Consider the following 17,987-nt stretch of genomic DNA (forward strand, 5'->3'; position numbering starts at 1 on the left):
ACAAAACAGGATTGTTGCAAAAAGAAAACAAAGCTAAAAACAAAAACACAAAAATACTGACAGAAAAAAAAGATACCAGAGAGTTAAACTAGTTGCAAAAAAACAAAAGAAGAGAAGTAGAAAAAAATTAAAGAACTTAAAAAGAATAAAGAAAAATTAAAAAAATAATTGGGGAAAAATAAAAGAGAAAAAAGTATCTTCAACTTATTTGGATGACTCTTATGTCTCTCCTAAGTCTGCTTTCCAGTCCCTCGATGGCGTCTTTGATTTGCTGGTAAAGGTTGGTTTTCCCTGTTGTTTGGTTGGTTTCTCAAATCAGCTTGTTTTAGTGTGCAGAAAAAAGTTCTGCTTTACAGGCTTGGGATCTTTGCCACCTTCTTCCTAGACTAAAAAGCACAATCTGCTTTGTTTGTTTGTTTGTTTGTTTGTGCTGTCAGGCGGAGGTGGCTGGAGACTGTAGTTTGTTGCAGTTGGGACTGAGTTTGGGCGTGGTGGGGTTTTGGCCTGTCTGGAGTCAGTGGTATTTCCAAAGTGGGGAGACCCCTTTTGGCCTCTAACCTGGATCCTTTCTCAGCTTTTATAGCCTGTCCAGTTTTTATGTATTTATTTTTAGTGAATTTTAGTGAGATTCCTGAAGCCGACTGCATTGCCAGTTCGGCTGGGCTGTGGTATGGGTGGACTTCCTTTGTGGCCTGCAGGGAGCTTGGCTGCCTCTCTGGGATCTGCAGGTAGTGAAGGCTGATCCTCCCTGGCCCTGTGAGGAGTTCCCCTCCTCCTGGGCAGGACAGCATTCCCCTGGCAGAACTTACTCTTACAGGTCCAGATCCTTGCCCTAGACAAAAATGGTGCTGCCTACTGCTTTTGTGTCCGGAGTTATCTGTTAGCTGTTATGGTGGAGTCTATTCCAGTATCAAATATGGTGATCTTCTCTGGTGGCGGAGGGGGTAGGGGCTGGGCCTGCCTTCCTTGGGTTGTTCTGTGGGAAGGATTGGGGATATTCACAGTTTTCCTTTTTGGCCAAACCGATCTATGTCTGACAGTAGCCAGCAGGATGTGGAATTCCACTCCTGATCCCTCCAGTTTGAGCTGGAGGAGTTGGGTGAAGAGATGCACGCCCTTGGTCTCTGGCTGGTCCCACAGCAGGTGCTCAAGGCTGCCACAGCCACCTGTACTCAAATCTGTCTTCTGGCGAAAACTGCCTGAATTTTTTTTTTCACTATACAGAGTCTCTGTACTATTACAGGTCACTAGGTGTGATTTTCCCATAGTGAGTTATTCACTGAACTGCAAAAACTGGTTTCTTGGGGAGAGATCACATATAGCCCAGCTACACCTCCACCATCTTTCCCCGGTCTCTTGAACTGTGCTTTTCCCTCTTAGCTTTTACAAAATGATAAAAACATTTTTGGGAGTACAAATAGGAATGGTTTGTTTCAATTAACATCATGAATGATCTCTAGTTCTATACTTTCTAATAAATGACGTATTTTCATTGTTCTGAAAGGCCCAGTAAAACTCCATTGTGCATATGCATCACATTTTCTTTATTCATTCATTGAAGGGCACCTAGGCTGATTTCATAATTTGGCTACTGCAAAAAGTTCTACAATAAACATGAATATATAGGTTTTTCTACAATAAGTTTACTTTGATCATTTTGGTATATGTCCAGAAGAGTTAGGATGAATCTAATTAAATAAACATTTAAAATACATTACTATTAGGGTGTGCATACTTTTACGGAGCTAATATTTAATATCTTCTATGTTCTTTACATCTCTTTATATGGATGACCATCAAATAGGACTTAATTTGTTTTGATGTAGAGTGGCTGAGTTGTTCATTAAGAAAGTTGCCAATTTTTATTACCAACAAATAATAATGACATAAAATACTGTTCAACACTATACTTTCTCTTAGGAATTTGACAATATTCTCTAAAAAAACAAATAAAAAAATAAGGGGTTGAGGGTGGCTTAACAAGAGATTAGACTGTGAGATCCCAATAGTCAATACCCACAGTGACACACACATAAAAATAAAAACTGTCAAAAACAACCCTAAATAAATTAATAGCACTAATCATAGTAACAATAAATAATAATAATAATGTTGGGAGAGAGACACAATTGTTGGGTTATTTTTCCTTTCTCCTTTCTTTCCTTTTTCCTTGCTCCTTCCTTCCTTCCTTCCTTTCCTCCTATGCTTTCTTCCTTTTTCATTTCTTTTTGTTGTTTGATGCCTGTGTCTGTTTCAGGGAATTAAGTCAAGAGCCTTGCACATGTCATAAAATTTCTCTACCACTGAGCTACACTTTAAGGTCCTTAGTTCAGTTTATTGAACTATGTTTGTAATCCCCAAATAACTGCATAAGGTAGAAGGCAGAAGCCTGAGAAGGATATAATTCATTCACTCCCATGTCCTTAGCATCTACCATATATAAGACACTATGTTAAAACACGGAGATATGCATGATTTATGAAGTAGCATTCCAAATTCATATCAGGCATCTTTTTCTAAACCACAAGAACAAATTTGTAAAATCAATATATGACTATTTCAAATCCTTCATAATATAAGCAGTACAGAAAGAGTCCAACAATTCCATCCCTTGATACTATATGGCGTTGAATTACTAAGTGATAGGTAGTCATGGAAATTTTTCTCTTAAAAATTCTTGTGTATTCCAATTAACCTAAACTGAAGCAGGTGAATATTTATTTATTCTTGTGTTTTACAGAAAAGGCTTTATAGCAATCACTTTTTTTAGTGTTTTCTATCCTTAATTTCCACATCAGTTCTATTTTTGTTTCTTCCTACATGTGTGCTTTTTATGAACAGACATAATTTACTCAATAGTCTCAGTTTCCAGCCTTTTAGTAATATTGTTCAAGGTCATCACGGCTCCATTCCCATCAATCATGTGCTCCTCACAGATTTCCTCACTCAGGATGATTAATCAGGATGATTAATGGCTCAATGTTCATATGCAGGAATCTGACTGGATAACTGTCATTTTATTTGTTGAAATTCATAACAAATAACACATTGAAACATTGATAAAGTTGTCTAGGAGAAGAGATCAATGGAAGTCAGCTTTACTTATTATGAACAACAATGCTTGATAATGTATTATTTTCCATGGAATCTAGGCCTGTATACTTCTTGGGGGTGAGGTAGGTGGGTAAGGAGGGGCTGGGCATATACACTTCAATATAAATATCCCATAGCATGAGAGAGTAACACTGTAAATAGCAAGGAATCATTATCATCCTGGGTTGAAGTCTTCTATGCAAAGTCCATGAGTATTTAGTAAGTACTAACTTTTATTCTATGCCTGAAAAGAATAGTCTTATTTACTATAAAAAATTATCCATTATTAACTTTCTAAATTATTTACTGACTTCAAAGATATATTGTACTATAAAAATGATGTGCTTAATATTTAAAACAAAGTAGGGAGCATTAAGAAAATTTTCAAAAATTCTGTCAAACCCCACTGTAGAGATGACCCCTGACCTTTGAAGAAATATGAAAGCAACATAAAGGATGATAAGCTATCAAAAGAAATAAAAGGTTTCCTTGAATTAGAAAAGGCTAAAATGTACACTTCAAGGCAGGAGATTTGGAAGTTTTTCATTTCAGTGCATTTTATTGGTACAGTGGGCTATTATTTTGGGAGATACAACTTGTTCTCATTAACAGTTTAAAACACATGAGTTTCAACTACAGCAAAGATTTTTAAAATTGTAGAATTATTATAATGTACACCAGAATTATTAAGCTATGACTATAGAAGATCTTTTAAATTGTGTGTGTCAAAAACCAGAAATGTAAAATATACAAAGAACTAAACCAGACTGAATAAAATAAATTTTAATGTATCAAAAAAGCATATCAAATAGCAAGAAATGAAAATATATGGCAATATATTATAAAGCTTTGCTTTTGTAGTATTCTTAATATTCTAAATTGCTTATCTTTTTTTTTTCTTGTTGGTTGTGGGGCTTGAACTCTGGGCCTGGGTGCTGTCCCTCGCTCTTCAGCTCAAGGCAAGAAACTTCCAGTTTTCTAGTGGTTTATTCTAAGATAAGAGTTTCATGGACTTTCCTATCTGGGCTGGTTTTGAACCATGGTCCTCTGATCTCAGTCTCTTGAGTAGCTAGGATTACAGGCCTGAGCTACCACTCAGCTTTTTTTTTTTTGCTTCCTTCAGTTGTTTTTCAAAGAGTTTCTCAAGTCTTTCTAGAGAGTGTCTTGCAGACCTATCTTGACCAGAAATACCAAACTTGATCCTTCAGATCTCAGCCCTCTTTGGCTTACAGGAGCAAGCAACAGTGTCTAGCTGTCTCTTGTTAACTTTTTCCCACGTTGGTCTCAAACTACTACCATCTTACTTCTAACTTCTGAGTAGCTAGAAATATAGGCTTGGGCCATGGTGCCCAATCAGCATTTGTTTCTCAGTAGTAGATTTAAATTGTTTTTAAGATGACAATAAGAGAATGTACAAAGAAAAATACTTCTTAAGAGGAGGAGAAAAATCTATTTTATTAGCAGTCAAAGTATCAATAAATTCTTACTTTACTAGCATTTAAGAATCCAGTGGACATATTTTATTAGTAGTCTACAAATGTATAGTAAAATCAGCTAATGGAAATGATTTTGTTTTCAACAAGTCAATGGAACTCAGGTCTTCTATTTCTAGCTGACATGGTAGTTAGCCTGCATGTGATTTCTCAGGGACGAAATTAGTGCAGAAGTACTCCCATACGATTCTGCATGAAAGTTTATGAAATTTTTTAGATTCAATTTGTAAGAAGCAATTATTTATATATTATGAAAAACAGTTGTAATTTTAATTGGGAAATAAATGACCAACTGCTATTGAAAATATAATTTTTGAATATATTCTTGTGATGGATAGTTAAGCTTCAATCACAATGAAACTCAGATTATTATTAAAAAGAACTTTCCCATCTTTCTTAATACTAAATTCAGGCTCATTAAGATCTTTCATGATTTCTGCTTTGAGTCTTGGTGGAGCTGTCGTATTAAAGTTGCAGGTTTCTGTCAAAAAATCCCAAAGTAAGTCTCCATTTTCATTACCATCAACAAAGCAGTCACTTATGTCCATGGTGGACGGTAGATCATAACAATCATACTTAATTCCTAGGTTATCCAGTATCTGAGTGAGGTCAGATGAAGTGACATACTGGCAGAGATCATCCCGAGGTAGGCGGGATCCATACTTTTTCCACAATTTGTCCCAGCCACTGGTGCCTGTGAAATAAAACATAGTACATATTTTCATTTATTCTTCCTTTCATAACTTCTTTTACTTTCTTTTTGGAATTCATCAGTGAACAAAATAACCTGCTCAGACATCAAGGTGGGGAAGATTAAGTAAGTTCTACACACATCTGATGATGGCATGTGTAAATGAGAAACTAATCAGAATAAGAGATCGGGAGGTGAAGTAAAATAGGTTGAGTAACCACTGCTTTACCTACAGTTGTCACAAAGAGTCTTTAATAAGGTGACATTAGAACAGAGACCTGAAAAACATGTAGACATGACAGGGAAGATTGTGCCAAACAAACATAAAAGCAACTGCAAAGGAATTAAAGCAGGTGCATGTCTGTTGTGTTCAAGACCTTAATAGGAAGTCCATGCAATTGGAGTTGAGTGAGAAAGAAACAGAGGCTGAATGTGTGGCAGAGGGAGTATATGAAGGTGTAGATGAGGGAATGGTTCTTATAAGACCAAACTGGAAACCATAGTGTTGTCTATTGGGCGTTTCTGGATTGACAGGTGTGTTTTATATCTGCATAGTCTCATGCAGTAGCCACTTATTATGTGGAACTGTAGGATACTTAAAATGTGGTTAGTGTGACTGAAGAACCTAATTTTAGGTTTATTCCATTTTAATCAATTTTAATTTTAACTTTAATAGCCAAGTGTAGCTTCTATTTTGCACAGCACTGTGCTAGGGTGACTTAATTTGCATTTTAATAAGGTGACTCTGGACATGCAGCCTATAGGAACAGGACAGAGAGACTATTGCAATCAAGTAGGTGATACGTGAAGGTAACTTAGAATGGTTAACTAGAAGGTGAAGACATGTGTTTGGAACATCTTTATGCATTATTCTTCTAATTCCAGTAGGTTTGCCAACAACTTGAATATAAAGTGTAAGCAAAATAAATAAACAAAACAAAACAAAAATACAGAGCCAGTAAACACTGGTGATTTTTGTTTGAGCACCTCCAAAAATAGAATTATTATTATTAGAAATGAGAAGAATAAAAGGCAAAAGCTTTTACATTTATAAACAGACTTTGGTTTGGATATACAAACTTGAAAGAGCTACTGGATGTTCAGGAGGTGACATGAGGAAGGGAGTTGTTTGTATACTATGGAGATTAGCAGGAAAGGCTCCAAGAATAAAGAATTGAAATGGAAAGAAATGGCACAATGAATAAATGGTGATTTTACCAAGCAGTTGGGTCGACTTTCATGTCCATAGTCTACTTACAAAAGGCTGCCTGCAACTGTCAGTAAAAGGTTGACTTCACATATTTTGTCCCATGCTTTAGAAGACAATTCAGCAATACCTGATGTGTTTAACTGAAAATTCAACCTAGCCTAGAGGCTAAAATGTATCATCTAAAATGTATCATCTGAAATGTAAATATCTAATGTTTACAGACTTCCCTCAGCTCAAGAGATCATCTAATAAAGGAAATAATAATTATATAGCCTAGTTAATTAGACTGTTTCTAATATTTCAGAAGAAGATAGATAACTACAGGATCTGTTCTAGGAGAAGATGGCATTGGAATGTAGCAGAAAAATTTAAGTCCCAGTAAAATAAAAGAATAAGCCTTGTGAGAACCTATTTAAAAATCTTCCATTCCAAAGGCAGCAGGTTGTCTTCCTAAATGAAAGGCTCTGTTATCATCATTATTATTTTTAACCTGGCAGAGGAAAAAGAACCAAGCACTAATTGCAGAAAATTTGCTGGTGTCAGTACTGTGACTCAGTGCCATTTCTGAGCTGAGCAATATGCACTCCCTGACTGATGTATTACCATAATGTCTCTCAGTGAGCACACATATGGTGTAACTTTTACTTTCAACATGCCATAAACTAGAATCTTTTTCTCCACCACTCTATTAGAAACAACACACATTTACTTGCTACTTCCTTAGATAGGTAAAGACAAGACAAACAGAAAGCTTAATGAATTCCTTCTGCCTCATCTCCCTTACCTAAGAAAGTTTCCTTCTAACAACTCAACTAAAACATAATTACAGATGTATGCCACTCACATTATTTTACTATTGTGCATTCTTCAATTAAAACAAAATCCAAATCTTCCATTCTCTTCTTTTTTGCCTCCAAATTAACTCTCTCTTATTTTCATAGTCAGAAGCTTCTGTGAGTTATCACTAAGGATATTTACTACAGTGGGCTGGTATGTAATGCATGCTCAGGAACATAGAGGAAAGGGCCTTTGTCTAAAGCAAGATGTATTCTAGTAGGCTAAGAAATGTATCATTTAATTCTGATTCCAGTTTTCTTTCTTTTCCTAATTAGTTTTATTTATCTATACCATATTGCTTTGTCTGGATTTTCCCTTATGAAATATGCATGTACACATGTGTATATGCATGTGTCTTTTTATTCGTATATATTAAACCAATTTGCAAATATATCAAAGTTTCCTTACTCCCTGATTTTTTACCCCTATAGTAAAGTCAATTTTAATGGACACAAATCTTCTTTTTTGGTGGAGGGTGAATTTTCCCAAGCAACTATAGGGGATTTTTGTTGTTGTTGTTGGTCTGTTGTAGGGCCTGACCTCTGGGCCTAGGTGCTGTCCCTCAGTTCTTCAGCTCAAGGCTAACACTCTATCACTTGAGCTGCAGTGCCATTTCCAGCTTTTTCTACTTATGTGGTGCTGAAGAATCAAACCCAGGGCCTCATGCATGCAAGACAAGCGCTCTACCACTGAGCCATCTTCCCAGCCTCCAAGAAATTATAATTTTGATATCACAGGTAGAAATGAAAAAAGTATTCAGCTCAATTAAAAACATTTTGAGTATCTTCTATGTGCCTAAGTCTTTACAAAAGTCTGAGAACACTTTGAGAAGGAAAGACTGATTCTCTAGGGACCTTTATAATCTTCCTGGGTATCTCTGATGGGCATGACACAAGAAATACTTACAGTGAAGGAGTGATGAGAAGGGAAACAGACCAACCAAGTTACTAAAGACAAAATCATCAGTCATCTACTCTGTATTTAAATCAAGTGTGAACAAGTATAACTTATGTAACTCTCTGGCAACATATAGTTGGTCACTAAGTTGAGGATGATGATCAACATATTTGACAGTTTTGTTTTTCTTTTTGTGTTAGACTTGCCTGTTTATCTGCAAAGCAAACTATATTGAGCAAGTGGAGGTCCTTTATATATTTTGGCTTTATATTGAATTAATTTGCTTAACATTTCTGATGAACAAAAACAAACACAAACCAGAGACTTCAGCCTTAGGAAAGACGCAAGTAGAAAATTCAACATAAAGTATCTAATAATATCTTTTCCTTTGGCTCAGTGGTTGTACTTTGCAGAAAAAATGGATGTGTTATTTCTTCTAAAGTGGTTAAAACTTGAAATAGTGACTACTATAAAAGAAAGAGACTTCCAAGTTCCAGTTTAATAATCTGACCACTATTTGCTGAATTATTATATGTAGGAGCATTATCTATTAATGATTAATGTGTTTTTATTAGAATAGCAGTCCCCCATTCTGTTATCAGTAATATAAAATGTGAAATATCAATTGAGAAAGTCAATAAAATGTTTTTACCATATAGAAATACATCAAATAATTTTATACTTAAACTACTTTTCACAGAAGGCTGACTTCTGACTCTTCACTCTCTTTTGATATCTTCCCATAAGTTCTTGTTTACATAGTACATACATATCATATATTAGGAAAAATATGACAGTATAATTATCCAGAAATAGCTTTAATTTGGAGATCAAATTAACACAAGTAGGTATTCTTCTTCCATGTGTCATCATATCTTTCATGGGTTTATTTTGATTTATCTTGATGCCAATTGCATTGAATTTTATTAATTCCTCATTATATACCCAGTTAATGTATCTACAAAGGCACTAAGTACATCCTCAGATTCATGTAGACTATTCATGTCATTTTCTATATCTTAGATGAATACATGTAATAAATACTGCCTAGTAGTACTCCAACATTACACTTTTGCAAACTAATAGAGAATAGATCTGCTCTTGATGTCAAATATAACCTGATCTCAAACTCTATGACTTCTGGATAAATCTCTGCCTATAATATCTCTTCTGATCCTGGCGAACAGACTTTCTCCAGTGTTGGTAACTAAGTTTACTCTTGAATTCCTAAATGTAATACAGAATGTTTCAGAACAGCATCCTAATTTAACCAGAGGTTGGTAGGATCAAGTTCACATCCTCCTAAATGGGAAATCAGAATTTCCTCTCATAAATGAGTACTTTGAACTGACTAGACGTAAAAATAGTACATCAAAATGTTCCCTTTGTGAACATTGCCAAGCTCACACATAAATTTACGCCCAAGATTACAAGGAACAGCCATATTTGCCATGTTTAAAGCTATTCCTTGTATCTGAGAGGAAATTAATTTTGTGACATATGGTTTTTGAGTATGGAGTCTGCTGTATCCTAAGAAAAATAGGCACCGCTGTGTATTTAGAATCAATCCATGGACATTGGGTGGGTAATTTGTAAGAACTGCTGCCTCAAAGAAGTACTGTATTGAATGGATGACCTCAACAATTTTAGTGTTTTATTTTCTGACAACATTTACTTATATTCCTGCTGTGGTGCTTATTATAACTTTGGAAGTAACATAATATGATGAAATGCCTTCTTTGTAAACAAAACAATACCACAAAACAAATCGAATAGACTATTTTGAAAGGTATTTGAGAAAAGCTATGATGAGCAATGCATCTAATTTCTCCACAAATGCAAATTAACCAAAAATTGTGGGCATCCCACATATTTAAACCTTTATTAATTAATATGACAGAGGGAAAAAAGTAAGGTTGGTGGCAAAAGAAAAGTAAATATAAAATTAAGTATTTGTAGTCTCATTTTAAAACAATAGCTTGAATTTTCTGTGTTACATAAAAAAAAGAGTTCATATATACAGGGCAAGGAATTTTTTATTTTTTAAATTGTTTTGGTCATGGGTCTTGAACTCTGGGCCTGGGCACTGTCCCTGAACCCTTAAGCTCAAGGCTAGTGTTCTACTAATTGAGCCATAGCGCCACTTCTGGGTTTCTGGTGGTTAATTGGAGATAACAGTTTCATGGACTTTCCTGCCTGGACTGGCTTAGAACTGAGATCCTTAAATCTCAGCCTCCTGAGTGGCTAGAATTACAGGTGTGAGACACCAGTACTCAGCAGGCAAGGAATTTTTTAAAAGAACTAAGTAAATAGATATTGAATTACATTACACTCTTAAATTGGGAGGTGTTGTGAACGGCATTTCTACTAGTGTAAAAATTAACTGAATATAATCAGAAACCAAAGCAACAATTTCATAACAAAAATAAAAGATATGAATATTCTAAAAAACAAACAAACAAACAGCAAAAGTACATGAATGCATGCATACACATACAGGTGCCACTTTAAAATTCATTCTGAATGGAGACAGCTTACCTGACACAACAATAATGAGAATCTTGGCTTTGGTAGCTAAGATACTATGGAAGAATTTTAGAGTAGCTGGGATGTCTTTTACATAATACAGCATCTAAATAAGAGGGTAAAGAGAAATTAGATATTTTCCAATGTTGGAGTCTTTGTTGCCTGTACTAGATACACTGGAAGGTTTTGTTTTCAAATCGAGTATATTTTTAGTTAACAACAACTTAAAATTTTTGAAGACTAAAGATGTTTTATTGGAGGTAGAACATTAATGTAAGAAAATATTTGAGGAAAAGGGAAAACTACAGCATTTTGCTCAAAGGTAACCAAATACCTTCAGACATACTTTTTTGGTTTCCGTAGCACACATTTGTAGCTGAAAACATTGACTCCATTCTACATAGTGACAATGATCTTCTGCCTATTCTATGCTTTATGAATTGTAGTACTCTGAGGGGAAAGTGTTATGGGCACTATAAGAATATGTCCATTTCACAGAACATTGTTTTAAAATTAAGTCTTTACACTGGCTTCTCCACATGCTTGAGTATGCTTTTGTTCTCCTTAAATCACAGAAAAAGTAACAAGGTATTACTACTGAGAGATTCTCTAGGACATGGGACTAGGAGAGACATACGTCTACCCAGTTGGTCACAGGATGTTAAAGGGTCAGCCGATTGACAAGAAGTCTCTTCTTATCAAAATATGTCTGTATGGGAGTGGTACTAGAGATTGAATTCAAAGCCTCATTCTTGTTAGACATGTATTGAATTACTTGAGTCACACTTTCAGTCTTGTTGCTTTGAGTTTGTTTTCCAGATAACATTTCATGCCAACTTGGACTGGTTGTGGCACCATGGAAATAAAATCATATGGAATGAGTAGTTGAAGAATCACAAAATCTTTCCTGTTTGTCGTATGCTCATTAGGTAGGCCATACTTTAAAGGCAAAAGTGAGAAGATTCTAAAAAAAAAATCTGAGACATTAGACTTTGGAGATTCTTAGAATCATTGGAAAACTAATTAGGATTTGTTATTGTTCTCCTTTCCTCAAGTCAATACATGGACTACTGTAGAAAACCAGCCCATCACTGTAAAGGTTATGAGTGGGGAGCAAAAAAAATAGGCTATTTTGATGTTAAGAAAGAATCTTAGTGCTATCAACATCTTTATAGATAATGCTCACTTATAACATGGAAATCAAGTTTTCATTTAAAAATGGGAAAATAATTCATTCTTCATAGATATCTCTGGAAAGAATCTCCTTTCTGATAATATGTTATAATAGATATGCTTACCTGAATCATGTGAATAAAGTCCCACTTTTGGAGTTCTTTTCTCTCCACCACTCTATTTTGATATTCAGATGATGTCTCCTTATGCCAAGCAAACTTTATGTTCTCCAGGTTTGATTTCTTGGCTACAAGCTCTAAAATACAGAGAAGAGGTGATGCACCATCAATTTTAATTGCAAATGTGGAACCCATTTCCATTTAGAATTTTAATGTAATCAATGCTACATTCATAACAGATATAAACCACATTTTTTCAGTTTTATGTAGCTCTGAGAAAACAGAAGGTTCATTTTTTTTCCATTGAAATGAAATTGGAAGCAATAGATAAGAGTAATTTTGAGAACTTGGTCACACAGGGGTTATAGTATCTTAATGTTAATGAGAATCAACTGGTAAATTTTATTGATAGAAAATTGATGTGAAACAGGTATAGAATTGTGTGAGCCATGAGTAAGCAAAAATGATGGCACACAGGCTTTCTTTGGTGTAACACCTATTTTTGCATGGAATAGAAGTCAAAAACTTACTATTCTGCTTTCTAATTTTGTGTCTCTGTCATTTATGTTTACAGGGAGGGAAAGCATACAGACCAGGGAATATAAAAGCCCCTTCATTATACCCCATTTGGTGTGTAATGACTTAGACACATAGACAAGGGTATGATGATACAGGCTGCCCATGGCCTGTCATACCTGTATTGATAGTTTTGTATGGGCCATGATAATGTTATAATGTTATAATGTTTGTTGGCCTTTGGCAGAAAAAAGTCCCCTACTTCTTCATTACATTTTTAAATGATCAGGAAAAAATAAAAAGATAACATTTCATAATTTATAAAATAATATAAATTCAAATATCAATATTTATAAATAAAGTTTTATTAGAACACATTCATGCTTAATCTATAACTGCCTTTGGGCCACAATGGCAGAATTCATTATCTGGCACAAAGATGTGACTTTCTTTTTCTTTTTTCTTTTTTTTTTTTGAATTTGCATTTAATTTCATTTATTTTTAATAAGTTCTTTTATTGTAAAAACACTGTACAGAGGGGTTACAGTTACATGAGCAAGGTAATGAGTACAATTTTTATCAAGCATTATTGCCTCCTCCTTTGTTTTTCCCCTACCATTCCTTCCCTCCTACCTCCTCAACTACGTTCCCCCCCACACCTAAATTGTAAAGTTCCTTTTTCAACATACTATCTTGTACATCTTATTGTTGAAATGGGACAATCTGTATCCCGATTTAACAAACAAAATGTTTCTTTTATCTTTCTTTTTTTTTTTCAGTCATGGGGCTTGAACTCTGGGCCTGGGCGCTGTCCCTGAGCTCTTCAGCTCAAGGCGAGAGCTCTACCACTTGAGCCACTGCACCACTTATGGTTTTCTGGTGGTTAATTGGACATAAGGGTCTCACAGACTTTCTGGCCCGGGCTGGCTTTGAACAGCGATCCTCAGATCTCAGTTTCCTGAGTAGCTAGGATTACAGTCATGAGCCACAGGCGCCTGGTAGGTATGACTTTCTAAGTCTAAATTATTTACTATTTGGCCTCTTCTAAAAAAAGTTTCCCAAATCCTGTTATAACCCATTAAGGATAAACCCTTTAGGGGTAGGGACTCTTTTTTAAATATTTCTGAATGAATGAATAGTTCTGTCTTTAAGAATAAACATTAATGATGACAGAGGCATGAATAGGGAATCAATAAAGAAATCCAATTATTCACGGTTAAGAGTCTGAAGTGTTCAGTCATGCCTGCCAAGAATTAATTAGGTTCTTCTTCCTGTAGGCTTACAAAGAGCATAATGCGGCCAGAGTACTATTAATCACTCCAGGCAAAAATGAGAAGTGGAAAGCCTTTGGCAACAGAGCTGGCATGCAGCATCACAGGTTACAGGTACCTTTGTACTTGGCAATTTGGTCAGAGCTGGGCTCAACAACTTCATTGTGGATACAAACTCCTGGGTGTTGAGCCTGGACTTTGGACAGAATTTGAAGATCAATTTCACCTAGAAGATAAATATATGAAATGGGTTATATCATTCTAGAAAGAAGTGATTAAGAGCTGTTTGAGTTGATTTATTACCTTTCTTACCTTCACATCAACTAGCATAAAAAGTAATGTTCAATTGTTTTACTGTCACTATGCCTGTGAGCCACAGAAGAAAGGCTTCAAGTAGGAATAATAGTATGCTTTTGAGGAGGTCTATCCATTCTATTCATTTATATAATCATTAGTATCATTATGTTTCATTAAGTCAAATATATCATTGACTGTAGATGGTAAACCCTCTTTATTTTTGTTTTACTAAATGAGAAAATCCCTGCCAAATATAATTTTAAGATTCTACCAACTGAACAATACTACTTAAGTCAGACATATTAATGGAAAAAACATACTTTAGAACTAACAAAGTAATCGCATCTGGACTATATACATTATGATAGATGTAAATATTGATACATATGTTTTAAAAACATATACATGTTAGATATAAACACTAGATACAAAAGTGTGTCAAATAGCTCCTTCAATAAAACCAAGTGGAGGCTAGAGGCATGACCTAAATTCAAACACCAATGAATAATAAAATCAAGTGGAAGAAGCATAAGCATGGACACACCCTGAATGTTGTGGACTAAGGTAGCATGAGGAAGTTTTGGAGAACATAAAGGAGGTCAGAGCAAAGCAAAATGCACAGAAGGACTTCACTTTAAAGGGCTGACTTGCTAAGCGAGGAGAAAAGAGTTTATGCAAGTGAAGAATTATAGGTAAAGAGGGTAGGATGACAGAGGCACAAAGTCCGAAAGCAGGAGAACATAGAGAAATTCTAGCAATTTGGAGTCCTTAGAATACTACTAAAAAGACAGGAGCTTTAAGACAGAAGAGATCCCTGAAGTAAATAGAGAGGAATTATGGATAGAATAGATACCTATTAATCGATTCATTTATCAGCTATTAATTGGCCGTTTACATGTGCCAGATACTACACTAGACTCTAGCAAAGGAAAAGGGCAGATAGACCTCCCCTGATGAGAACTCAGCCTCTATGCCTTGTGTGAGAGGGGTGGTAAGTTAGATAATCTTGAGCACCAAGCCTGTCTTCTTCATCATCTATCTCTCCAAACTTCATTTTTGATCCTCAGAAAAATAACAAAAAAGTAATACTTAATTTATTAGGTGAGAGGATTTAAGGACATAATGCATGGAAAGCAGAGTGCAAGACTGACCTGGCCATGAACAAATGTTAGCTGTTAATTATTTCTATTATTGTCATTGAGTCTCTTTTCCTAAAATATTTCCTTCTCTCCCTATTGCTGATGGCTCCAAATTAGGTTTCTCACTTTCACACGATTAGGTTATGATGTTGACCTTCATTAAAATGGAAATATCTTTTGGCAAAATTAGCATATGAAAATTAGGTTAGTCTTTAGTATTTTGGCATACATGACATTAACAGAACCTTTTCAAGGTTAGACATGACAGGCAGCTAAAGCATGGGTGATGAGATTGGAGCATCTAGATGAAGGATGAGAATGATAAGGAACAGAAACTGCTAGGCTTAAAACAGAGGTCAGTTAATGGCAGAATGAAATCCCAAAGTTAGTTAGGGACCCCAATTCTGGAGATGGTGTGTGTGAAATAGGAGGAAGGTAAGTAGAAAGGGAGCTGAAATGCAGGAAGAAAGAAGCCTAGTTTTCTCCAAAACTGGTCCAACCTACATAAAACCTTTTACTTCTTCCCTAAGAACCATAACTATCATTTATTGGCCATTTGCTATTTGGGCTAGAAATTACCTGGAATACCTATATTACTCCCAATCAGATTAAATGATTTCAGTATTTTGACAGTCAGGTTATTAATAATACACCTGAAGTCCTATCTGCCTAAATCTAAAGTAATTGTTCTAACGGCCTTACAAAAGGAAATAGGAAAATACCAAATACCAAAAGAACATAAAAAAGTATCTCTTTTGCAGCTATATTTGAAAAGTAAATAATGAAGGTACAGACTAAAAAGAAAAGCTTCTTGAGAGAGCTATTAAGAAAGAGCTATATGGGTTAATGAGAGAGTCGTTCCTTTGCCCCAGAGGACTAGAAGATGAAAGTTTTGCTCTTGCATCTATCAGCCACTATCTTTTAATTTAAAAAAAATCATCAACTATGGAGATCTCAAGTTCAATTTTGAAATTTTGAAAGGAACAACTGAAATGCCACAATTCCTCCCCACATGCCAGGATTTAATTAGTTCCTCTCCTAAGATAAACCCAGAAATTTCAGAACTGCTCAAAGAGCAAATCAATCAAATCTACCCAGCCCCAGGTACATCCTGGACTAGATAGCCCCTCCTTCTGGGTCATTGACAGAGGACCTTGTTAGAACTGCCATTGTAATATTGCAGGCCAGGTTGAGCATCAGCCACTGGAGTGTGAGCACAGCGATCCAAACTCTGGGTGATTATAATGTGTTCATGAAAGCTGATGAATTTTACTAAATATGCAACTTTGCTAAGATGTTAATGAGATTATGTCTGTAGGAGAGGGATGCATGGGTCTATCTGTACATTCCTTTCAATTTTATTGAGAATTTAGAATTGCTTTAAAGATAATGTTTGAATTAAACAAAAAGATTTGTACAAATTCCTTCCTAGCAGTAAAGATCACAAAATAATTCAGATCTTTCTCATTGTATTACACATAGCCTAGTTTAACCACTCAGCATTTAGTTATGTTTTCTTGAATCTCTCCCCTGTGCTGTTAATTATGTTTTCAATCATTCTAGCTCTATTCCTTCCTTTCGTCTACTTCCCTGGTCATTAGTTTTCCTACTAAATGATTCTTCCCTTTTTCTTTTCTGTTCCTTCCTTTCTGTTCTGTATGGAATAGTCTCCCTCACCACCATTCCCTTCATCTGACTAGCACTTATGAGTCTTTAGTGCTATGCTATCATCATGACTAGTTATTAGCCTTTCCTACGGAGTCTAGAACTTGGCTCAGAATCCTCCAGAATCCTGCCTGCAGTTGGCAGCAGAAAAAAAAACCCTACTTATCTTCCCTAATCTAAATTATTGTTTTCCTTCACTTACTTGACTCACTAGCAAAGGCTTGATTCCAGTTAATTTGTTAAAAAAAGAACCAAGGATTCCAACTACTAGGGTGAACAACTGAGCTGGGGTAATCATAAATCACTGAAAATTTCAGGCCCTAGTTCTGTGATCCAGGAGTAAAAGGGATCCAAGAAAAGAGGAGGTGGGGAAGTGACCATTTATTTTTCTCCCATCTGAATACTTCTGAACAAGAGCCATAAGGCATAATGTGCTTCCATCAATCAATCATTAAACCCGTCTAGAGAGCACACAAGCCAAAAGAGTGTGCCAAAAGTAAACTGAACTTGATCATCAAATAGTTCAGACATTCTCAGAACATTCATGAGTGAATGTAAGATATGAGAAGCCAGGAGTCTTCTCTAAGGAAAAGCAGAACATGTCCAATTAGTAGTCTCTTTTCACATATGAATGGCCAATAGGCATTACTTGATCCTAACTCCAACACTTCTTTCTCAACTACTTATTTTTTATATTTTAACCCTTGACGCACATAACCAACAGCTGTTTTTATTAACTGAAGACATATTAAGAAAGCAGTTTCATTCCTTAAAAAAACACCAAATTTGTGTTATCAAGGGTGAAATAATAATGATTAAGTAGCTCTATTCAAACACATTGTCCTTTTCTTTATTCTTTTCTTTTCTTCCCCTTTTGTGCATAGCAAAGAAAATTAACCATTTTTGAAGTCTGGGCATGTTATAATGATATAACAACTGATTTTCTATTTGATCAATGTGGAGAATTTGAGCAGTTAGGCAAATCCAAATATCTGTCAGCATGAATCAATGGGTTATAAAGCACTTCTTTTGAATGCTCAGTGCTCAGATGATATTCATT

At 35.3% G+C, this 17,987-nt stretch overlaps 1 protein-coding gene across 1 annotated transcript in view; it reads right to left on the reverse strand.

Moving 5' to 3' along the window:
• Positions 1-4,193: 4,193 nt before the first annotated feature.
• Hnmt (histamine N-methyltransferase) overlaps positions 4,194-17,987 on the reverse strand; it is a 32,256-nt gene continuing 18,462 nt past the window's right edge. The window contains exons 3-6 of the mRNA XM_013030082.1: positions 13,945-14,052; positions 12,046-12,176; positions 10,760-10,853; positions 4,194-5,280 (exon numbers count right to left, since the gene is read on the reverse strand). Of these exons, the coding sequence (XP_012885536.1) occupies positions 4,925-5,280; positions 10,760-10,853; positions 12,046-12,176; positions 13,945-14,052 (689 nt within the window). The 3' untranslated portion in view covers positions 4,194-4,924. The remainder of the gene's footprint in view (positions 5,281-10,759; positions 10,854-12,045; positions 12,177-13,944; positions 14,053-17,987) is intronic.

The sequence above is a fragment of the Dipodomys ordii genome, unplaced genomic scaffold, assembly GCF_000151885.1.
Source record: "Dipodomys ordii isolate 6190 unplaced genomic scaffold, Dord_2.0 Scaffold126, whole genome shotgun sequence".
Lineage (NCBI taxonomy): Eukaryota > Metazoa > Chordata > Mammalia > Rodentia > Heteromyidae > Dipodomys > Dipodomys ordii.